Source organism: Dreissena polymorpha, chromosome 7, assembly GCF_020536995.1.
Source record: "Dreissena polymorpha isolate Duluth1 chromosome 7, UMN_Dpol_1.0, whole genome shotgun sequence".
In the NCBI taxonomy this organism is placed as follows: Eukaryota; Metazoa; Mollusca; class Bivalvia; order Myida; family Dreissenidae; genus Dreissena; species Dreissena polymorpha.
Genome location: NC_068361.1, coordinates 15912018 through 15938207, shown reverse-complemented (window position 1 = coordinate 15938207; position 26190 = coordinate 15912018). Strand labels below are relative to the sequence as shown.

The 26190-nt window shown below is 33.4% G+C and overlaps 2 protein-coding genes across 2 annotated transcripts; both read left to right on the top strand.

Moving 5' to 3' along the window:
• Positions 1 to 321: 321 nt before the first annotated feature.
• On the top strand, positions 322 to 4332 carry LOC127840082 (uncharacterized). Its single transcript, XM_052368480.1, has 3 exons — positions 322 to 675; positions 1272 to 2074; positions 3066 to 4332. Exons 1-3 carry the CDS (start codon positions 347 to 349, stop codon positions 3410 to 3412), a joined length of 1479 nt encoding a protein of 492 aa, XP_052224440.1. The 5' UTR covers positions 322 to 346; the 3' UTR covers positions 3413 to 4332.
• Positions 4333 to 7416: 3084 nt separating this feature from the next.
• Positions 7417 to 26044, top strand: LOC127840084 (probable E3 ubiquitin-protein ligase MID2). The gene is made up of 5 exons (XM_052368482.1): positions 7417 to 7798; positions 16637 to 17646; positions 20028 to 20481; positions 23057 to 24072; positions 25321 to 26044. The coding sequence occupies exons 1-3, from the start codon at positions 7479 to 7481 to the stop codon at positions 20081 to 20083; spliced, it is 1386 nt and encodes a 461-aa protein (XP_052224442.1). The 5' UTR covers positions 7417 to 7478; the 3' UTR covers positions 20084 to 20481; positions 23057 to 24072; positions 25321 to 26044.
• Positions 26045 to 26190: the final 146 nt, after the last annotated feature.

The window sequence follows — 26190 nt, the reverse complement described above, 5'->3', positions numbered from 1 at the left end:
AACATATAATGTCATAATTTAAAGTAATGTGTTTATTTTATTCGGAATCATACAATTAAAGAATATATCACGAGTTTTACTAAATTATTAGATATATCTATATACGTTTCTTGTGTTATAATTATAAAACTCATAATTTAATTAAAGTTCACCACACTTATATCTCCAGTTGTCTTCAAAGTCAATATTTATTCTGAAAATAACTAAAAAATAAAGAATGTTAGAACACCGTGTGTAAACCAAACGACAAAATATGCCAGGCCTAATCGTAATAAAGCTAGCGTAGAGTAACACTACCACAGTACAGGTTTTGGATGTATTGAAATCGAAAGTATATGAATACAAAATGACGGCCACGTTGGAAAAATCGCATGTCACAGGTTCAGATATTGTTTACGATTGTTCAATCTGCGAAGATGATGGCATACATAAAGAAGGCATGTTCTTTTGTCAGAAATGTTCAAAATATTTTTGCGCCGGCTGTGAATTAACACACAGAAAGTTTTTCAAGGATCATTCAGTAACTGCAAACGGGGAAAGTGGCAAACGACCTGTTCTTAAAACAGTGGATGGTGCACTAATGTTCTGTGAAGAACACACAACTGAGAAACTGACAATGGTCCGTGAAGATGATGAAAAGCTGCTCTGTCAAGTCTGTCATCTCCGTAATCATAAGTAAGCGACTCAAGAAATTTTATTTTTATGTAGCAATTAACGAAAAGGCCAAAACTTTGTTTTCGTCCCCAACTCGCTATTATATAATATAATGTTATGTTATCACAAAAAGAGCTGTGCAACATACTGGCGTTTCATCAACCTAGCTTGAGTACGTTTTTAGCTATCGCATAATTCATATTTAGGTATTCACTGACATCTGTAACCATAAAAACATTTTGATGGACCGAAACATTGAAAGAATATATTTATACCTCTATTTCCAAGATTCATCAACATATCTTAACTACTCTTTTAATTACCCCAAGAACATTATTAATTCGGAACGAGGGGTGAAAAGACTGACAGACAGACAAACGAACAGACTGTAAATAAATTTATAGGGACAAAACTGGTAGGGTATAAATATTAAAAGTAAAACTATTAGTGCAACACAGTCATTATTTTCATATAATAGTGATCATGATAATAATTAATAATTATGATAAAAATAATATTGACGATATTAATTAGTATTTAATTTATTTTACAAATATAATAAAAAGTTCTTATGTTTATAAAATTATTAATTGTTTTTAAACATAAATATGTTTCAGGCAATGCAGTCGGGTGGTTCTATTGACTGACAAGGTAAAATCTACCATACAACCCATGGACGTAGCTCAAATGAAAACTTGCATTGAATCATTAATGGAACTTCTACAGGATGTAATTAAAATAGGTGAACAAAATACAACGTCTCTCCAAACGTCATACGAAAAAGTGTTGGAAAAAATAGTTGATGTTGGACGACGATTCAACGATAATCTAGACCGACTGCAACACAATACAGAAAGAAAATTGAAAGAGTTGCATTCTACATCAAAGAATACATTGGAAAATAGTAGAAAACAGTGCGACGCATTTATCGCCAGTCGCGAAGATGTGCCACATGTCGTTGACTCTAACAAGGTTATTAGCATTAAGGCCCAGTCACAATATAAAGTACGAACGCCTATTGATAAAAGAGCCTGTAATATTACGGGTATATGTGAGTCGTCGAATGGGGAATTCGTCATGGCTGACTTTAGTAATGGGTGTGTGAAACTCCTTGATCAGGGGTACAATTTGAAAGACCAAATAAAAATATCTACCTCGCCTGGGTCCATGTGTAAAATATCGTCAAACGAAATGGCGGTCATAGCAAGTGACAGTCATTCCGTTGATGTGATTTATTTCATACGAGTCGACAACGTTAGGATTGTTAAGTTAAAGAAACTAAAACTAAGCCATGAATGCAACGGTATTGCTTTTCACCACGGAAACCTGTTTGTAACGTCCAGTACTGCAGTGTATCAATACACCATGGATGGGCGACAGGTGAAGACATTATATGAGAATCAATCAGCAGGATACAATGGTAACTTGCTACGTTCGATAATGCTTTACCACAAACAAGTACATGTGACTGGTAATATGACCGTAAAAACGCAAGATGATTTGTATGCCCGTTTTCAGTCCATGATTAACCACAAATAACACGTTCTGTCTTACATAAATAATTCTTCCTAGAAAATTTGATACTTGCATGGGTGATGTCTTTGAACACGTCAGCACAATCACACCACCTGAAATCATGTTGACCTAGACATTGACCTACGTTTGGATGTAGACTTATTTAGTTGATACAAAGTCTTGATTAACTGAAAATGACGCTTTTCAAATAACATCAATAATGCTTTCTATAAATCTTTGAAAATTGTATGGATGTATCAATATTGTGAAGATACCCATATGACCTTACCTCATTTGAACCTTACAATTGACCCTCTTTTGGACTTAAATAAAATAAAATGTATATTGTATTGTAGTGTTCTTGTAAAGTCATTCAATATTAATATTATATATATTTTCTTGAAATATCATGGCGGTAAAGTTTGTATAGTAGTATAAAGTGCTAGTTTAGTGTGTTTTTTTTTTACTTTCACACCCGGCGTTAAGTTGGATATAACCTTAGTAAAAAAAAGGACAAGCACATGTTGACACTTGTTATACATTTTGTAATGGTGTATAAAAAAAGATATTATCAAAAAATTTCGGAAAAGTTAAAATACTATCACGCTAAATTTGCAGATTTGTCAATGATGTTTGTTTTTTTTTACGAAAATTTAATTATTTTGATGTTTGAAGTACAATCTTGTTTGTCTTAATACTGGCAGCTAGTTTATGATGTTGATTTTCTAAAAAGTCCCAAGCTTGTTAATTTGTATATGTCAAAGAATACAAAGTACTCAATCACAATGAAAATGGTCAGGAATTTAAATTTAACATATCGGGTTTGATCTAGTTTTCGACTTTTTTTCTTACAATTAGCTACCGAAAGCTTGTGTCATATACATTATTAATTACAGGAGTTGGAGTGAGTCCTGATGGGAAGAGGATCTATGTGACGGACATTAACACTGGCAAGCTTCTCACACTGACAAGTGATGGAGCAGTCACAGCCTCGCTCCAGGATCCTGCATTTTGTATTTCTAATATAACACCTAACTTGCACGTGGCTGCCACTGGGCAGGTGTTTGTCTTAGGTGAGAAATCTATACGCCAAGTTGACACGGACGGCAAGAAAATTCTCAATACCATAAACCTTCGCAGGTCAACCCCTAAATCTGTCTACTTCAATGAAAGAACAAGCAAATTGATTGTTGGATTTTCAAACGATGAATTCGTCATTGAGTTCAAAACAAATGCATCCTGACTTTTTAACTTTCGTTTTTATAACGTTATAAATTGTGCGAACCATTTAACGTCATTGTATTATGAGTGCCTATATCTTTAGTAGCATTGCGACATATAGTCATTATTAATATTAATTATTTTGTTTTCAGTTTGACTAACTTGAAATGTTTATATTCATGAACTTAACATGCTCTCATCATAGAAACACTATAGGTATTACAATTGCGTTCTTTTTCACTCTTCGATGTTTAGCTTGTTTTCCCAAGGTCAACCTATTCTTTCTTGCTCGCCATTACACCAAACACTAAGTCTACGCCCCTGTTCTCTCTTTGTTTCTTTGCTTCGTGTTCACATTGTATTTCTCAACATCGCTACCATTATGTTTGTGCCTCTCTTCATTATAATTCGTCCCATTGAAATCTTAAACTCTAACGTAATTGTGAATGAAACTTCTTTTTTTATTAATTTATATTAATACGTTTTAATGATTTTTAAGAAAGCAAACATTTCACATGAAAGTATTTTGCATGAAAAAAAAGCACAATTACTCATTAAAACGTGTTTCCCGCAGATCCAATGTTGTCAGCTACAATAATTCCTGTCTAGCATCTAGAAGTTTACAGAAAAATGAATGCAAAACAAACATATTTAACACAATAACAAGATAAATTGACAACAAAGATGAATTTGAAGTTGAATATATGTAGAAGTTGTATATAATGTGAAAACCTTAAACTGAAAATATATATATATTTAAACAAGAAATGAGACCTTGTCAAGAAACTAGATCTGCTTAAACAAATGTTAAGACTATAATACATACACGTACAGTCATCAGTTGCACAAAGATAATTTCCCTTATGCAAATACAAATGATAAGTATTTTTTTAAAGGAATTATCAGTTCATAAGATATATGAAAGCGTATGTATAAATCACACAAGATAAGCGTAGAAGCATTACATGTCTAATATATGGATGATTACATGAGCGTATGTAAAATAAATTTATATACATGCTGGAATTAGTTTATTTAAAGGGACATAAAGGTTTACTGCTTATGTAGTGGTCTTTAATGTCTGAAATATTAAAATCAGTGAACCTTATTAAACATAAGAGCAACGAAGCTTTTTATATCATATGAATCATACAACTAAAGGAACACATGCTTATCAGGGAAGAAATTCGAACTAATTTTACGAAGAGCAGGACGCAAATAGCCTACACTAAAAGCAGTTGGAAACGAACATTCATTTCTTTGCTGGGAAGTTAACTTTTCACCAAGACGCATAGGAGTTTAAGTGATACACCATCTTGACAAAAAGTAATACTAATTTAAATAATATTAAATGCTCATACCATTTTGACTTAAATTGTGGCATTGACATTTAAAAAAATAAAAATCAACTATCTGATTTTTAAATATAATTTAAAAAAAAAGATAATACCGTTTACACTTTTACATTATAATAAGAAACTTTTATTGCCGTGTCCATGGAAAGGAACACCTCCACCGATCAAGCCGTGCACAGAATTTTCATACCACGAAACACTTTTGCATTTAATAAAGAATGGCTATATTTATTATTACATCTTATTAAATGTCGTTTAACATAATATTAAATAGTAATAACAGCTCATTCCAGGTCATTTCCAAATAAATAAGGTTTTCAATACTGGGTAATTAAGGCCCTAAATGGAAGTGGGTTATTTTTGTTATAACTAGAAAACAAAATCTGCGGAAAAAAACTGGAATGATTGTTAACACATTACGGAACTAATTTAAGTATATTTTTTTACATGCAATATTTAATATTTCGAAAATGGGTCGCCATCATTACTCTTTATATACCATATTCAGTATTTGTCAAAGTTTTTATGGGAAAATAATGCATATTGCAATGCCTTTGATAAACACATGACGTTACATCATTTTCTGTTAATATATGCAAAACGGGATTATGTTATGAGGTTGATCAATTTATTTAACACATTAATTCATTCTTACTGAGATCTCCATATTGTTACTTTCAAAACCAGAGGAACAATCTATCAACCACCAACACTAAATAATTAGGAGGAATCACGTTTTAGCCAATCGTAACAAACTGCAAAAAAACCCAGAAAGAATGAATAATGAATGCAATAATATTTCTAATATCTAGTCAAGAGGTTGCCATTGGCATGATTTACGCAATCGGGTGATTTGCATGATTTAGCAAAGTGCTAGGTTGGATCACCACTCTGGCAGCTTAACCGGTACAGAAACTTTGCAGAGACACACAGTTATGTGTCTATTGTAAGGACAGCTACTCTTATTTAGCTAACAAACCCATCTATTGTCTCAAATCAAGGCCGCAAGTTCGGAACAATGTGCTTTATTTAAACCTGTAAACTATTCGCGAATCGCATTTCATTATATCCTGTTATTGCCGATATTTTAAAAAGTGAGATATTTTGTCAATGTCGACTAAATGTAAACAAAGACCAAGATAATGCTTTGAACACAAGTAGAGGTATATTACAAAATACGCCAGTTTTAAGAGCGAGGTTGTGTTGATTTTGAAATCAAAAACATGTATTTATATGCGGTGATTTTTTTAACCACACTAAATTGATATTTAAACGATACAAACTGTTAGATTTTGAGAGTCGACAATGTAAATTTGGCTACTCTGGTTACCTCAAGGGCCGTAATTTAGAGTGCTCAAGACAATTTTGTTTTATTATCGAACTTGGTTGAGATGACATGCCCATAAAGATTTTCACCAAGTCTGATTATAACGCTCTTAAAGATATTTGAGTACGTATAATAGTAAGTTGGGAAATGTAAGACTATTCAAGGGCCATGATTAAGCAGTGGGTCTAATAATCTAGAGTTATAGTTCAGATGAGTTTCGGACTATCTTGCTGGTTATCGGACATTGTTGAGATAATATGTCCACACACATTATAACACAGTTTCATGATGGTCCGATGTTTTTTTGGTAAATTTTCTTTCCTCAAAATATTTTGTGGAATGATCATCATTTGCTATCATATATTTTATCCTGAAATGCAAAATCAACAATTGCAAAGATAAGACTTTACATTTAAATTGACTGTCTCATTTACGAAGTGCATTGTAATTTTGAATTTTAAAAAGGCCCGGTGCGAATCGAATATGCATTATTTTGAAGATTATGATTGTTCCCAAGTGATAATAGGCTTTCACAAATATACTGCTCATTAAAAAATGTTAAAAGACTTCAGAATTATACTTATTTATGTGGGAAGTTGTTTTTATTTTATATATGGCTGTATGATTTTGTAATATTCGGCACAACTGTATGAATGGTAAATAATGTATATGTAACGTTTGTTTCTAATGAATACGATTTTTTTGGTCAATCCTTTACATAGTTATATTCGTTATATATGGAATAAATCAAATAATCACTAGACATCAATGTATGCATTTGCATATGAGTTAATACAATAAGAAGGATACTTTTTTTGAATTTTAAGTATCAACATCATTTTACAACTGTCGAGAACGGCGAAGCATACGTGATTCAATTAGAAGAACTCGTACAGACACTTCGCCGTTATTTATTTATTATTAAATACCGTGATGGGCATTTCACATAATGTGTCCTAAATAATGTGTTTGGTTTAAGTACGACAGCTAAGTGTTTCAATGTAGTTTTGGATTCCGATATCATAAGCAATTTTATTAATTTATGTAAACTGAAAACTACCCTTCGTAATAAAACATGAAAAAAAAATTAATAAGCTGCTATAATTGAAACACAATTTGAAAGTTATTCGGGATTTAAAATATCAAGTTTAAAGCAGAATCTATAATTTTCTTTTATTGTTTGAACGTATTTATTATAATTAAAAGACCATTTGATAAACATACCCAATCATTATATCACTCGTGTTTTAAGAGTCAATATTTATTTTGAGATAATACAGAAATAAACCATGATATAACCTCGTGATGCAATATATCAGACCTAAACGTAGATAACGTATCGAAGATAAACACTTCCGTAGTACACGTTATGGATATTGGTATATCGAAAGCAGGTGCAAACACAAATGGCGGCTAAGTTGGGAACGTCGCAGCACAAAGTTTCAAACATTTTTTACGACGTGTGTTGTTCAATCTGCGAAGATGATGGCATACAGAAAGAAGGACTGTTTTATTGTCATATATGTTTAAAACATTTCTGTGAAAATTGTAAGTTTACCCACCATAGGTTTCACAAGGATCATTCAGTAATTGCAAGAAAAGAAAGTGACAACAAGTCTGTTGATTCACTAGAGTTATGTGTGGAGCACAAAACGGAGAAACTGACGATGTTCTGTGAATGTGATATGAAGCTGCTCTGCCACGTCTGTCATCTCCGTAATCACAGGTAAGTGAATAAATAAGGCAAATTATTATAAATAACAAACACATCTTACTATTTGCAGGGGTGGCGAAATCAAATGTCCGAGTTGCCCGAGTCGTACATTTGTTTGTCCGGGCAACTGATTTTTTTCAATTAAGTTGTCCGTGGACAACCAGTCGGGTTGAGAAATACAAAAAAATAGATTGTATTAAAGCCGTTATTATGTTTTACAAAATCGGATGTTGACACCCGATAACATTGTCAGTGCTATTTGCGGAGCAATCAAGCTAAAATATGGGCACTCTCCTGCACAGTGGTCTCGCTTATTCTATAAGCATGATAAGAGACCAGGAGGCTAGCATGCCGCATTTTCAACATTCGGCCCGTCTGTTTAATAGGCAGTATACAGACTGGTTTGCTCGTTCATTCCGTACCTAAATGTTGAACGTTCGTCTTAAATTTTAAAATGCATTATTAATACCAAAGGGGAGGTATAAAACCCGGAAATGTCCGGAAAACCCAGAGTGTGTCACATCGCTCCTACCTAACTAAATTTCTAGACTCACAAACGTCGGGACGTTGGGACGTGAAAAGCCGAAAGCCGAGTTGGATTACGTACAGTTCCGTTGATTGGGTGAAGTGTTCCGTTTGAATCAACTACAATTTATATTAAAGTTGAACAAAGACGGTAAAATAGTCATTATGTATAAAAAACATATATATAATGTATCATTTGAACATTACATTTCCTGGCTTATTTCATCTGCAAAAATGAAAATTATATATTGAAATACTGTTTTAAAACACCACTGTGGTTTTAACCGAGTTGAATGGTAGAACTCGCTACATACAATTACGACTGACTTATAACATCATGACGTATTTTCAAGTGAGCTTATGAAGCAATATTATGCATTTAAAGCAAAATCACACTACTTCCTGAAGTACAACTTACTCGCGTGTGCTTGATTGGTTTTCCAATTGTATAATTCAAACCCGAAACTAAAAAAGACAGGAAGAAAATTCATTAAAATTTAACTGACATGGATGTAAAGACCGGAATATTATGTTGAGATAAAAACCAAATAACACGTAAACAGGAAAAAAATAGTTTTCCCTGACAAAGAAGAAAACTTGAACAATTGATCATATGGTACGACACAATTGGACAGGAAGAAAATTCATTCAAATCCAACTGACATGGATGTAAAGACCGGAAGATTATGTTGAGATAAAACACCAAATAACACGTTAACAGGAAAAAAAAGTTTTCCCTCACAAAAAAGATAACTTGAACAATTGATCATATGATACGACACAATTGGACGCGTTTGGCCAATCCGAAAGCAATGGCGTAAAAATTGAGCGGAGATATTTGGTAAACAAAATAATTATGTCGGCAGTATATTTTGGCGTTGTACTCACAATATCCCGCTAATAAATCCGGTTGTGTACGCAAATATAAACACGTGTAATGTTTCAAGACACTTCATTTTTATACTTTGTTAATCAATGCTTGCTAGTCTTCCTAATGCTTCATTTCTTATCAATGGCGTTGATACCATTTTAAAAATACTGTAGTACGTGTTAACCATGTAACCAACAACCCAATACGTTATAACATAATACTACTGTTCTGAATGGGTTGATACAATGCAACCTTTGTGTCATAAACGCCTCATGATATTGTGAATAACCAGGATGACTGACCAAAAAGGTCAAAACACAAAATGCATTTGCAAAATGTAAACTCCGTTAGCCTAATGACAGGTTATCAACAACTATTCTGGTTTTGCAAGTCTATTATTTTAATAAAATACTTTTAAATACTGTTGCTCAAAAAGATACAGTGCAGCGTATACATACAAGTAGTATTTAAAGACGAATGTGCTGTTCATGTATAACTTGGTTTGAATAAATATAAGATAATAAAAATGTCAAAACAAAAGCTAAATGGAAGAAGTTCAGGATTAATTTCGTTATTTCATTTAAAAACTTGTACTTTCGTAGTAATGGCAGTCAACACAGTTTTGAAATTAACCTGGAGATATGGTATGTGTTTGTCTTGTGTGAAACTAAGTTTATTTACAACTTATTTTATTTGTTGTTTTTAAACGTGTATTCAAAAACAAACCATGCAAAATACGAAATTTGATATTGATCAAGTGTTACAATAATAGTTGTAATTGTATAGGTTAACAACATTTAAATGATGTGTCAATATTATACTCATGTTATTATCAAAATATGCTATGACGTAACGTCAAAAAGTCCGTCCATCAAGAAAAATTGCGCATGTGATGTACATGTTTTCTTAATACAATTTTAATTTTTTAACATAGCGTCATGATAATTATATCAAACGAATCAGCTGAAAAATGCGCATTTCACAATATATAATACAAAAAACAGAGATACCGACATTTAAGGAAAACCTATGTTTAAGTGATTATAAAAGCTATATTATTTTTTCCATATTAATTATAATTGTATCCTAGTAGAAAGGCCCTCTAAGGTTTGTATAACATGCAACAATAATGTTTTACAATATCAAATTAGCACTCTTGTTAGCGTCCAAAGTTGGTAAAGTTTTATGATTTCTAATGCCTAATTATGTTTTGCGTAAAATTCGGAAAAGATAAGAGTAATTATAAAAGCAATATTTTCTACCGACTTGAATTAAAATAATATCGTTGTGAAGGAAAATTTATGACGTTCCTAAAATATGCAAAAGTATTTTTTCAATATCAGATGTGCGATGTGTATAAGTCGTTTGATTTCCCTACCAAATTATGACATTTTCTGTTTTAAAGGTACAGTTTTAAAGCGTAAAATTGTTTCCGGTAACCCGACCCGACGTTTTTTTTCTTGCCGACCCTAAAATTTAGTTTGGAGTATTTAAAGTCGATTTTCGTGCAACACGCTTTTCTTTCGACATTATCACTTAACATGCATATAATAGGAATATAAGGCATCCGGATAAAAACCCTCCCGTCAATTTCATAGGTGCGGACATAAGCTCTCTCGTCTTTTTTTCGGAAATTTAAATATCGCTTACCGTTAAACTGAACTAATGACCCTTGGATTATTTTTTCAATATACTTAGTATAAGAATAATTTCTTGTGAACGCATCTCCTCTTATAATTTCAATGGATTTTCATTTATACTCAGGGCGACATGCAGTTGTACGTTAATGCCGGAAGTTATATATTGCCTATTATTTAGGAAGTTCTGGCCCTTGTAATATTTGCCTCTATTAACCTCAATTGTACAGGAATCTGTCGGACTCTACCTAATTCCCCCATACAGAAGCTATATACTTATGTGTAAAGCTAATTCATGCTAACAATTCACTGTCGCAGTAAAACGGCTATTACCGTCAAAACAGAATGTATATTAAAAATAAAGTTTTCATTTAGGAATGCATGTATGTTTCCTAATTAATAAAGAACACAATAATTTATATGTTGAATAAGGTTGAGAATGTAATTTTGATCGAGGCAATTTAAAAACCCGCTTGTAAGTGATAATGTTATTCTATTATATCATAAAAATATCCCTGTAAATGTTTGGCAAATATGATGATCTTCTAAACACATCTAGAATATCAGAACAATACTACGGAATTAAAAAAAAACAACATGTTATTTTTTTAAAGATCGATTGTGTATATTTGTATATACTTATATTAAACTATATACAGTTTAATCCGTATCAACTCGCCATTTCTCTTAAGTTTCTGTTTCTGGATTTATTTTCATTTGCATTGTTTAGTCGCACAAAGTACGGTGTGTCATACCAGCAATAATGAGATTTGAGCCATGAATACACTGTATCAAAAATGAATACACAAGATCCTTATTAGTTAATTCATTGTGAATTGGTCAACACTGGCCTAGCTGCTGATAGGATCTTCTCCAGAAATGAGATACACGGTAGATTCGCTGCAGCCAATACACAACTCATAGTGACACATATTTGTTATTGAAAAAACACACCATAGAAACGTCATGTTTCTTGATATTACTTGATATTACTTGATATTACTTGTTCTATCGCCCGTAATGAAAGAAGGACGATATTATTAATGGCACTATCCGGATTCCGTACTTTGATAATACTTGTTAAGATTTTCAAATACATTTTTTGAGTCCCCCAAACCAAAATTTTCATAAAGCACCACACTCGTGTCACTTATATTCACCGTTATGAATGCCCAAATAACGATCGTTTGGTCACGCTTTGGTCAAGATTTGTGCCCGCCTCCGCCCTCCCCTGTGATAACCCCACCAAATTCATGTAAAACTAAAGCGGTGGTATGCATGCGCGATAAGGATCTTCATCCTGCTTTGTCCCCACGACTTAAAATGTCACATTTTCACGAGACTGAAGCTTATTTTTCTCAATTTCTCTTGTATATACGGAAAAGGGATATATTATCTTTTATTCACATCAAATCCTGTTCATTATACATTAAACCATCATTACAGGTTGTTGTGTTCGTTATCTGTTCAAACGACATCGGCACAAAGACCCCGGTAATTGGGCATTGTTTTATACGTGTTGTGCCTGACGTAAATTACATTAGCTGAGGTTTCTTTAATCTTAATTGCTGTTTTCCACATGTTACATTTAAGGGACTTGTGATATCGTTGAAGACATATAAACGTACTTATCTTCATTTTTACTATCGGTTACAAGTACCTTCTTGGAAGTATAGTTGACTCAATAAATAATACAACTCCAAACAGAGGTGGCGCTAGAGATAACCGAACGTGATATGAAGCTCCGTATTTTCATCAATAATAACGAAAAGAGGGCAATACAAGTAATTTACGCAAATATAAATCAGTTAACGCGTCTGTCAGGATTGTACAAAATATCGTCATACTATCATAATGTACGATTATTTTGGAAACACACACACTAGGGTTTTGAAAATTCTAATAAGATACATCGCTTCATATAACGTTTAGCGAATTATGCTGATGAATGTACGCTGTTTAATAATTGTGTATTATGGATGAACTAACAGATTCGAGTCCAATATCAATTATAAATAACGTTAATATCAAGTTGCATCTGCAGGAAATTATTGTATCATCAAAACAAGGCCGGTCATTTAAGGCATGTGGCCAATTGCAATTTAATTAGACACAAGACAAAAAACACGACACACACTGGGGTCACCGCATTAACATGGCAAATGCAAAGCAACGCATAGCCTGAGGTTTAGACCCGGTTTAAGGGCGCCGACACATTACACTTTGCCAAAGGAAAAAAAACCTTCAAAAGCAAAACACTAATTAACCTAATTGCATGACAATTTCAATCAAACTACAATAAAAGAGAATACGCTTAATTTGATTAAACTATTCAACTACTCAATGGTTGTATGTTCACAAGAGCAACATAACTGTAACTTTCTAAGGCACAATGAAATGAAACAAAAACAACGTCGCATGTTTTTAATAAAATAATAAGTTGACTCCAGAAATAAGATCACGAGGGAAAATAGTCAAACCACCCGCTGTCTTTCCCTTATTGCTCTCACGGCAACAAAAGCCATCATATATACTATTTACCCCCAATATAATATATAAATCAAAATCATTCGTAGGCACTTATCAGGATCCTCTTTACAAAGGTACCATTTTAATTAATATCGAATGAATAAAACTGTTTCCTCTAAACCACTTTTACCTTTTCCGGGTTTTCCATTAAGCATTTTTTGTGTGCGAAAAAAACACACTAAAAGTAGACGGACTTTGACCGCAATTTACAGACCGACCCCGACCCTGCCAAACAATATGTTCATATCGTTAGAAGCTTTGAATGCTCTTCTTTCCAACGGTACCATTATAATTCATATCGGACGAATAATAATGCATTTATAACCATTTTTACCTTTTCCTGGTTTTACCTAAAAGAATTCCGGGTTTTCCGGACATTTCCGGGTTTATACCTTCCCATACCAAATGTTGGCTAAATTCTAGCATCATTTTTTTCTCATGTTATTTCATACAAATTCGAGCATTGCCGGATAGTTACGTTGCATATGGAAATGGCTGTCATTAAAATTCAGAAGTGTTTGTCGGATTACACATTTACTTATGCTCATTTGAGAATAAAACAAAACGTTTACAGTTGTGTGTAATTAATTCAACGAGTCTTTGTTAAAACAATTAACGTGATGAAAAAATGTTTTGACAATATAACGCATATGAAATGCACAATTTCAACGAGGATTACACCCTTGCCATCATCAGTTTTCTAAGAAACTGGCCACTATTTTCTCTGATTAGAATGGTACATGTGTAGGTATAACAATAAATGCGTTTATAATTTATATAAACATTAAGTTTAACGGACAAGTGTAGTTCAGCAACGGACAAGTTAAATTTCCTAAATTGTTGTCCGTGGACAAGTATAGTTTTTTGAGATTTCGCCACCCCTGATTTGTTTCCTAGATCTTTAAAGTTAAATTAAACTAATAATATAATTTATAACTTACACAACAATACACGGCGCCGATGTGGAAACTGTCTATAACGGTACACCTAATTAGTATTGGCCCAAGTTGTAACATTTGCAAAGCATATGTTGTATTGTTAAATGGTTCGCTTTATTTTATACAAAAACACGTATATCTATTGATATCAATATATAGACATATAGAGAATACTAGGTTAGCGTTGAATACAGAGAAGTTTATGTTGCGAGGCTTAGAACGCCGGAAGCGCGAGCCTTGGCGAGCGCTTTCGGTGTTCGAGCCGAGCAACATAAACTTCTCTGTATTCAACGCTAATCCTTGTATTCTATTTATCCCATTTGATTTTTTCAACGTGACATTTAACATAAATAGATCTAATAACCTTAACAATAATTTTAATTCAGTCATAAAAGCGCTAAAAATCTAACAAATGTAACCATGCGTAGTGATATACATGTATTTGTTCTGGTACGCAAAATAGTCTTTAAAAAATTCACACACAAACTGTAAAACAAGTAAAAAATATCACCATATGCCTACATTCAATTTTACGCAGTATGCGAATTTTAACACATTACGACCGCGAAAAGAAGATTCATTTTATTTTCGAAAGAAAATTATCAAATCCAATATGGCGGCGATTGCTCCTGACAAAATGCTGTCGATGTCAACATACATGTACACCATCGACGACCTAGTTCTGGCTACCATAACTTTAAATGTCGCTTTTTATGATTTTTGACTGGCGCGACTTTGTACAGGTCTTTCAATACTAAATAAACTGTACGCTGAAGTTTCTTTAGCTATCGAAGTCCTTGACAATTTTGACGAGTAAACAGACAATTGCAGCGACTGACACTTTATTTGACAAAATATACAGGGCAATACGTTTTCCGACTTCGGACGACGAATTTAAGGACGCGCAGAACGTGTTTTTTATATAACGTTATGGGTATGCCGTGTGTGATCCGATGCATCAATGGCGCCCATGTTAAAATCATTTCCCCGAGAACAGGGAACGACAAAAGTACAAACAAAAATCAAAACACGTAAGAACTAGTATCTTACCTTTAATTATCCTTTAAAATCCATCTAATAATCCATTTAACTCAATAATTGACGATTTTGCATCTAGGGTCTTTAATAATTATTTTAGCATAGTTAAATAAAGACCCTTATGCCATTCTATCACTTTATTCAAATGAGTCTATGAACGCGACAAACTTTCTTCTTCGTCACACGCTACGTCATGTACTCTACATTACTGCTGTTCAAATGAACCGGAGCAGTTTATCTAATAATAGCCGTTGGTAAACTCGGTTGCATTTGCAGATTTCTGCATACAAACATAATTATGTTTAAACTTGCACAATGTTTTATTTATCTATGGTAAATGCCCTTATTGTACGAGAAAATAATTTAATATATAAATACACAAAGAATGGAAAACATTCCAGTACACAACAGATAAATAAGTAGAAAATACCCGTGTACAAAATGGGACGTTCCCAATTCCAGTGTGGTGCTATTTTTACCATCTTATACTTTACACAGCTCTATGCCTAACGTGAATTAAATAGGAAAGCAAACATAGCAGATTATTCATGAACTGTGCGATATGTGTATGGCTTGTTGTACATTCTTAATATTTAAGTTAAATGTCAAATGTATATGCTTTCGTTATAAAATCGACCTAATTTTAGCGTATATCGCATGACGTCATTTAAAAAGTAGTCCGTGCACGCGACAGGTATATTCCACAGTGTTGAATACAAGCAAGTATATCCCACAACGTGTTATACCGTCAATGTCGCGGTGAAAATGGGATAAAAATTAAAGTGTATTGTTGGTTCTATGCTACTCATTTGTTAAAGTGAAAATGTTTACCTGAAGTTTTTCTCCGTTCAATACGTGAAAAACGAAACGCTTATATTCACGTTAATATGTGTACTTGATTTCCCATACACAACGCAATACAAGTTTACGATATATGTTTTAATATAATGTTTACTTGTATGAAAATAACGTATGATTGATTACTAGAACGCAGCGTGTTCGTGAAATGAAGTTTCATTGTTTTGATAACGTCTAGTGTGTTAATTATCCATTATTCCTACAGACAATATAACATAGTTAAATAAAACATCACAGGTCCAAAGTTTTCAACATAACAATGTTATTATTTACTTCATACATACACAATAATTATGAATACTAAACTGGTTTAAACATAGTCGTTTGATGCGTTCGTCCGTAATTACGATAATACAAATTATAACATTCAATTTAAAAAAACAGATAAATAATACTAATGTTGATATACTTATAATATAATTATCCATTGTTGGTATGCATTTATATGTTTCAGACAATGCAGTCAAGTAGTTCTATTGACTGACATGGTAAAACGTACAACACGACCCTTAGAAGAAGCTCAGATACATACTACATATGAATCATTGATGGAACGTCTAGAGGATACGATGAAAATGGGAGAACAAAATATTAAGTATCTCAACAGGATGTACGAAAAAGTGTTGGAAGAAATAGTTGATGCACGTCGTCAGATAAACGAACAACTAGATCAACGGCAACAAAATACAGAAAGAAAATTAAGAGATTTGCATTCTACATTAAAGAAGTCTTTGGAATTTGTAACAAAATATTGCGTTCAATCTAGTTCAATGATGAAGGGTTATAACATTAAAGAAATACACAAAACGTCGCCTGAGCGGTCGTTTATTATGTACAGAAAATGTTTAGACCAAACCGACTATGCAGATTTATTTTTTCGAGATGCAACTAAAAACGAAGACATTGCATTTCATCTCAACACAGATTTGGAGAAGTTTCTTCGTTCGTCCACAGACTTTGGACTTATTGCCAGTCAAGAAACTGTGTCGCATTACCTTAGTGACCCTAACAAGGTTGTAAGCATTATGGAGAAGTCACAATACGACGCGCGAATAACGACTGATAAGTACGTTAGTTACATAACGGGTATATGCAAGTCGTCAAATGGGGATTTACTGATTGCTGACGGTGCCAACAATTGTGTTAAACTCCTAAATAGGGCGTACACTATGATAGAGCAAATACAATTACCTACTTCGCCCATGTCCATGTGCAACATGTCCCCCAACGAGATGGCGGTCTCTGTATGCAACGACGATTCCGTTAATGAAATTCATTTCTTACGAGTGAAAAAAGGGAGGATGGAAAAAATAAATCGTCTGCAATTGAACCATCGATGCTACGGTATTGCAATTCACAAAGGCGACTTGTTTGTAACATCCGGTACTGCAGTTTATCAATACACCATGACTGGGCGACAAGTGAAGACGTTATATGAGGATAAATCTAAATGTAGATATGCTGGTAATGTACTATATTTGGTTTGTTTTGCCACATACATTAAGAGCTTTCACTGATTATAGGCCCGTTCAAGAGTAACACCAAGCATTTGAGAACGCGAAGTGATTGGTATGCCCAAATCAACTACAGATGCCGGGAGGCAATTAGCATTTTACCTGTCCGTTGTTATGTCCGTCCAAACATACGTATTAAGGTTACCCAAATGTTTCGTTCAACATTAGAAATTGTTTTTACAAACTTCTGAGACATTTATGGATGATGTCTTCAATCTTATTGTGGCCATATGATTGGTCAACGGTTTGACTTAAACTTAGTATGAAGGTCCGGATTCTTGATTCACCCAAAAATTACCCGTTTTGTTTAACATCATTACTATTTGCTACAAAGATGTTATACATGTTAGGATATTGTTTATTAATACTTGTAAAACACCCAAATAACTTAACCAAATTTTTACCTTGCAATTGACCTTAATTTTGACTTGGACTAAATCAATTGGGTCATGAATGAATATTGACAATGTTTTGACTAGGGAAATATTCATGAATTGAACGCAAAACTTTCTTAAAAATAAAATGCATGGTTTATTGCAGCGTTTTTGTTTTATTCGTTAAAAAATAGCATTATATAAACACAAACATGTTTTGAACATCTTAACCGTACAATTATTCTGCTGTTCATACTTAATATCAACATCATTTTTACAAAAATCGCTATGGCGAAGCATGAAACAGAAATATAGTTAACTCTCAGGACATCTTGCACTCGGCATGTACAATTTTAAGCTGGGATGTGCATTTCACAGTGTGTGTCCTTAATAATGCGATTGAGTTTAAGTCAACAGCAATGGTTGCTATGTGGTTTTGTATTTCCATATCATCATCAGTGGCAATATGATTAAAAAAAAAACCATTATACACTACCTTTCTATATGAATTAACCTTTTTTTTTAAACGGAAGGCGCACAGAGTATATTTGAACAAAAGCAATGGCTCACAATAACAATTGCAACAGTATTTTTCTTTAAGTCAGTGTTCAATATTCGATCAAAGACATGCGTTAATAAGCATACAACTTTTCGGTCACGATTGGAGTTTTCTTAAAGATATTATGGTCAAGTTTTTCTCGTCCTGAAGAGCTTTTTTAAAACCTACGCTTGTTGAAAAGAGTTAACGTTGCGCTTCTGTAGACGGCGTTTAATGATTCCCTTTATAGAAAAAGTCCACTTGAGCAGCACCCGGAGACTTTGGCATCCATTCTTCACAGTCATTAAATTTACATTCTCTTTCTTGTAAAGTTGGAGTGTCTGTTTAGATGTCTGAATTGAGACACTGTCCTGATGAAAAACAATTGACTTTCGACCTTCTGGAAACATGTTCGGACCGTCATTTGAACAAACAACTTCAATTCCTCATTGATATAGACCTTTCTATTAAGTTTAATACCTTTTCGAGATAGCGACTATCGGATTTTCCTTTGTAAGAGACATCAGCCCATGCCATACAACCCTCGGCTAAAGAGTATAATTTACAAACTTAAATTTGATTCTAACTGTTTCGCCTTTTCTCATGTTGCACCTTTTGCGTTGCCCGTACGATCCATCTAAAAAGAATACTGACTCATCAGAAGTAGCAATGATATTCTTAACTTCATGGAAATCAAATATATCACATTTCTTTAAACTAATTTTTAAAACCCTTATACGTGTGTTTAGTGTTCTAAAGTAAAAGCAACTGCCCTTCAACTTTATCGCTTGTTTTTCGACGCACTAAATGACGAATATCAGTGTTGAAAAAATGAAGATTAAGATTGTACATGATAGAGATAAAGACTTTGTTTAAATGTAATCTGGGCGCCTCTCGTTATATGGATTGGTAAAAAATTATCGAACTGCCCCTGATAAGAAGTTTAAACCTCACGGTAACCGCGTAAAATATACTCGTGATAGAGTGCAAATATTCTCGCTTTACAAATCTGGCGGAACACTCCTTAAATTGTCAACGGCCATAATTTTAACATATTTTGAGAGAAAAAAATTAATGTACAGGTAAATTGTAGCCATGGCATACGAAAGTATCATTGTTTATGTAAATATAAGCTGTTATATATATATATATATATATATATATATATATATATATATATATATATATATATATATATATATATATATATATATATATATATATATATATATATATATATATATATATATATATATATATATATATATATTTCTATCGGATCTCTTGCTGAGTTGACTCACCTACCTGTTTGTTTGCATTTTTAAATTCATTAAGAACCATTTTAATAAAAAAGTAATGTTATCACCTTCTGTAAACTGAATAATGTTTACCTTGGCATAAACAAATTCGGAAATTAAGTATTTCAGAAAGACCTGTGTAAACCAAGCGAACACATATGCCAGGCCTTAACGTAGATAAACACTTCCAAGGTTCACACTTTGATAAAGGGACATGGAATGTATGTTCATACGAAAATGGCGGCCACGTTGGAAACATTGCAGCACAAAGGTTCCGATGTTTTTTTACGACGTTTGTTGTTTAATCTGCGAAGATGATGGCATATATAAAGAAGGACGGTTTCATTGTAAGAAATGTTCAAAATATTTCTGTGACAGTTGTGTGTTAACCCATAATAAGTTTCACGAGGAACATTCAGTAACTGAGAAAGGGGGAAGTGACAACTGGCCTGTAACTAAAACAGTGGATGATTCACTGGAGTTTTGTGAGGAGCACACAACTGAGAAACTGACGATGTTCTGCGAAGATGATGAAAAGCTGCTCTGTCACACGTCTGTCATCTCCGTAATCACAAGTAAGCGACTAAATAAGTTTAATTTTTCATATTATATAAACGAAAAGGCCAAAACAACGGTTGTGTTTCCTAGCTCGCGTTATGTACGGCAGTTGAATAATCGGTTCCGAGTTTTCAACTTTGTTCATATGTTGTATTGTACAATTTTTGTTCCTACTTAATTTTCAAAAAACATGTACATCTAATTATATCAATATATGAACATATGGAAATTAATTCAACGATGGTCAGGAGTTCTGAGATGAGCATTTGATTACGTGGAACTGTTTAACTTAAGTTTACTGCGTGAAAAAAAGCAATTGCTTAACTGTAACGTTTATGAGCTTGCATGATTTTCCGAACACAAAATATTTATACTCGGCACGTGTTAAAACATTATGTGCAATTACGTTTTTTTTGCTCATCCATCGAGTGTGCCGATTTTCCATAATTAGCAGCTCCCGCTGCCGTTTGCAATTGTCGCAAAATGCGAAAGGTTTAGAAATATGGCGATGAAATCGTTCAATTTGCGAAAACAAGTGGCGTAAAAGGGATTTTCTCGGTTAACAAATGGCATAAGCGACCTGACCGGAAACGAAAATCGCAAACATGAATACTCGGCAATTTTGTTTCCCAATATCAAGCCAGTAGAGCCATAGCTCCTCCCCTCGGTTGAGTCTATCAGGTGGAAGTAAATGTATTTTTTAATCAGAACGCATTAGTTGTCATGCATGAAAAGCGTGGTTGGAAGGCTTTATTTTCCACGTGCAAAAATAAGAAGACGTGTCATAATGGGAGGTTTGTACAAAGCTTATTGGTTTGTTTGGTCTTATGTTACGATTTCGTGTGTTCCGTATCAACAATTTGCCAAACATTGTAATTTACGATAAACAAATAAGGGTTTTAATTTAAGAGGACCCTTACATTTAAAAAACGACGCTTATCGCCAACCAATCGAGAGTCCCCGTGATGCACGTTTTGTTCATGCTCGTATGTCGCAATAAATAATTGCTTATTCATTCTACATTTAAATACATTCGTCCATTGGCAGTTATAATTAAATTTGAACAGCGCACTTCGCGGTACCTTCTTTGCGCATATTCGATTGCAAAAAAACGTCCCATAATTTACTGCACGCTTCTTTTCAAAAACGTGGCATACCTTTGTGCTTATGAAATTCTTAAACACATTCATAGTCAATACTGTCCAGCTTTTTATAATTGATTTCGTGATTAAATGGCATTATCGGATATATATTTGTTCTACAAAAGCGGTATGTATCCTGATTTGGATACGGTATATGAATATTTTGGCAAATGACGTGATGACATCACAAGATGGCAATATATGAGCATTGAACTTATTTATAAACGCGATCCGTTATAATAACGCAGGTTTGTGGCTTATTTGGAAAATGCAGTGTATATATATTGTATCATTACCACATAATAAAACTGGACATTAAAGTAAAGATTAGCGTAATATGGTTTGAATAAAATAGAATACATGCATTGTATACGCATTAAAGACTATAAGTTAAGAATGGCTATAAAATGGCTCTTTTTTCTTTAAGTGGCGATAACATTAAACAAATGGTGAGACAGGGTGGCGATTTTTTTTTCGTAGCGAGAAATAAGATTAGTTGAACTAAGAAATAAATATTAAATAAGAAATTAAATTCTACATCATCAATCCCTATTTTTAATATATATATGTTGCCATTTATAGGAACATATTAAATACGATATGATAATACAAATACTACTACTACTACTACAACTACTACTACTACTACTACTTCTACTACTACTACTATTACTACTACTACTACTACTACTACTACTACTACTACTACTACTACTACTACTACTACTACTACTACTACTACTACTACTACTACTACTACTACTGCTACTACTACTACTACTACTACTACTTCTACTACTACTACTACTTCTACTTCTACTACTACTTCTATTGTCGTCTGAAGAATCAACTTAAATAACATGCGTAATCCACATATGGCCTTTATCCACCCTGTGTTTCAACAACCAAGCTAGAGCGCTTTTTGTTATGCCAAAGGATCAAATCTTAGTTTTTAATAACTTCCGTTACCATGGCAACCACATTTGTGTACCTAGCCAAAACAAAAACAACGTGGATATTTCCCATATGTCTACGTGTGCATATCCCGAGTTTTTTTTAGTTTTCGCAGGATTCTCAATTGAGTATTTACTTACTTCTCTAACCATAACAGCCAAACATTTTGTTGGACGGAAACACTGAAATAATATACTTATACCATGTACTGTTTGAGATAGCGCAAGATCAGACAGACAGACGAACGGACTGTGAATAAATCTATATGCCCCTCGGATGAAATAAGTGGGGTATAAACACTTAATGTAAAAATAATAGCAAAAAAGTCATTATTGTTATTATATAATAATGAAAATTGTTATCGTGTTATGATATTGTTATGATATAAAATAATAATTACGATAATAGATATTATTAAAATCATTTTACACATATAATAAATGGTAACTTTTTAAATGAAATTATTTAATTGGTGTTATGAATATATATGTTTCAGGCAATGCAGTCAGGTAGTTTTATTGACTGACAAGGTAAAAACTACCACACGACCCATGGACGTGGCTCAAATGAAGTCTTCTATTGAATCATTAATGGAACGTCTAGAGCTAGAGGATGTGGTGAAAATAGGATAACAGAATATTATATCTCTCCAAACGTCATACGAAAAAGTGTTGGAAGAAATAGTCGATGCCCGTCAATTGATCAACGACAGTCTAGACCGACTGCAACACAAAACAGAAATACAATTGAAAGAGTTGCATTCTACATTAAAGACTACTTTGGAAAATAGCAGAAAACAAAGTCTTGAATTTATTGTAAACGTAAAGAGGTATAACATTAAAGACACACAACAAAAGTCGCCTGAGCGATCGTTTATTATGTACAGAAAATGTTTAGACCAAATGCCTTCAGCAGAATTATTTCTTCGAAAAGCAGCTACAAATGCACCCATTGAATTTCACCTCAACAAGGACTTGACTCAGTTTCGTGCTTCTTGTACAGAGTTTGGAAGTATCGCCATTCGCGAAACTGTGCCACATCACGTCGTTGACCCGAACAAGATTGTAAGCATAATGGATAAGTCACAATACAACGTGCGAACGGCGACTGATAAAAAGGATTGTCACATAACGGGTATATGGGAATCGTCAAATCGCGAATTAATAATTGCTGACTTCCACAATAAGAGTGTGAAAATCCTAAATCGGGCGTACAATTCGATAGAGAAAATACAAATACCTAATTTTACGTGTTCCATTTGTAATATATCCTCAAACAAAACGGCGATAATTGTGTGCATCGGTAATCCTGATGATGAAATTGATTTGTTACAAGTCGACAAAGGGAAGATTGTAAACTTTAATACGCTCCCGAAATTTTTACCTCGGGTTTGGGGTATTGCGATTTACCAGGACGACATTTTTGTAACGTCCGGTGAAAATGTGAGTCAATACACCATGGATGGGCGGCTAGTGGAGAAGTTATACGAGGATAAATCAACAGGATAAAGTGGTAACTTAGGATACAGTGGTAACTTTCTATTATTGTTTTTCGTTGCCAAATAATATAAGTACATACAAGCGATTATATGGACGTAAAAACCTTCAAAAGACGTTTTTACGTCCTTTCGTCCGTCTTTGAACACTGTTTTCCCACCAAAATAACATAACCTCATTTCGACCTTGACATTTTTCTCCTATTGGACCACGAGTAATGCAGAAGATAAAAACTCGTTGCATTTTGTTTAACATCTTTACTGCTTCCTACAAAAAAAAACAGTCTTAAAACAGCCATATAACTTGACCTCATTTTGACGTGTAAATTGACTAGTTTTTTGACAAAGCCTTCTTCAAATGGAAACATACATCAATATTGAACAGGCTTCAAATGGGGGCATTTATTTTTCTTCTCAAAATGAAATTTTTACAGTGTGGTTATGTCGAATCAAAATAGCGTATAAAAAGATTGAGAATAAATGGACAACACTAAGGATAAAGTAGTTCAGTATTTATAAGGAACATTAAATTAATTGATGATTTAAATAAGTCTTTTTTTCTAAATATTTCCAGGTAGTTGTGAGGTTATATCCTAACAATTATACTAGCTTGTTATATGATAAACTATACAGAGAACTGGAAGGGGCCTTTTCACGTTTGGGTAAATTGACAAAATTGAAAAAAAGTTGTTTAAGATTCACAAATTTTCTTTTTAGTTATGATATTTGTGAGGAAACAGTAATACTGAACATTTGCCATGCTCTAAAATAGCCATTATATGCATATTTTGACGATTTAAAACCTCGAAAATTATAAAGATTTGCAACGCGAAACGAATTAATAATTTGGAGAGTTCTGTTGTTGTCGTCATATTTTGTGAAACTAAGAGGATTGCTTATATAAAGTATAAAAAACATTTGGCATTGTATTCAGAAGAATGGCCGAGTGGTCTAATTTGTAGACCTTTTACTCCAGGACTCCAGGGGATCAGTGGTTCGAGCCCTGCTGAGGGTTACCTTTTTTTCTTTTTTTAAATGTCATTCTTGATTTGTTACTGTAGCTTTCTGTATCCAATGTTTACATTTATCAATATAAAGCATTTAATGTCAACCTTCAAAACGTGCCAAAACTGTGAAAAGGACCCTTTAATCCTAATGAAAACGGCTGTGGATTTTATTTTAAAGTTCCGGGTTTGGTGTGGTTGTTGACGTCATTCTTAACAATTAGTTTTTTCGTTTATTCAATGAAACATGTGCATGATTAGTTCTAGGTGTTGGGGTGAGCCTGGATGGAAAGAAGATCTATGTGACGGGTGGTCATAATGGCACGCTTCTCACACTGACCAGGGATGGAGCAGTCACATCCATACTCCCGGATCCTGTATTTAGAACGGGCTTAACAATACCTAACTTACACGTGACAGCCAGAGGACATGTGGTGGTATTTGGTAGACAATCTGTCAGTCAAGTTGACACGAACGGCAAGAAACTTCTAAACACCATTAGTCTTGATATGTCCGACCTTAGGTCGGTCTACTTCAATGAAAGCACAAGTATGGTGATTGTTGCATTAAAAAAAAACATTATTGAGTTTAAGACAAAGCTTTTCTAAAATTTCTATGGTTAGCGATATGCCTTTTGTATATTTAGACATGAAGTCGCAAATCATACTAGTTAGTTTGTGTTCAATCGGACTATCTTTAAATGTATATATTAAAAATCTAAGCTTGTTCTAAACATGGAACTCTCTTTGCTTTTACTACTACATTTTTTTTATTTAACTTGTTTGCCAAAACTAAAAAAAATATTTCATGTTCGCATACAAAACATTCATTCCCACATTCATGCTGATTCTTACATTGCTTCCTTTCATTGTTTTACCACATAACCATTATTATGCTTGTGCGCATTTTCATAATATTTCTGACCATTCTCCTCGACTTAGTTTCAGTGTAATCCCATTGTGTCATTATATTAATACGTTTTTGTGAGTTTAAACAAGAGGTTATGAATTAAAACTGTTTTATTTTACTAGCAACATTTTGCAGCAAAATGATGTGTATGAAAGTACGTTGCAGTAAACCATACTCATTCGACAAAACAGTTCAGTATCCCTAATGTCTCTGCTTGCATGC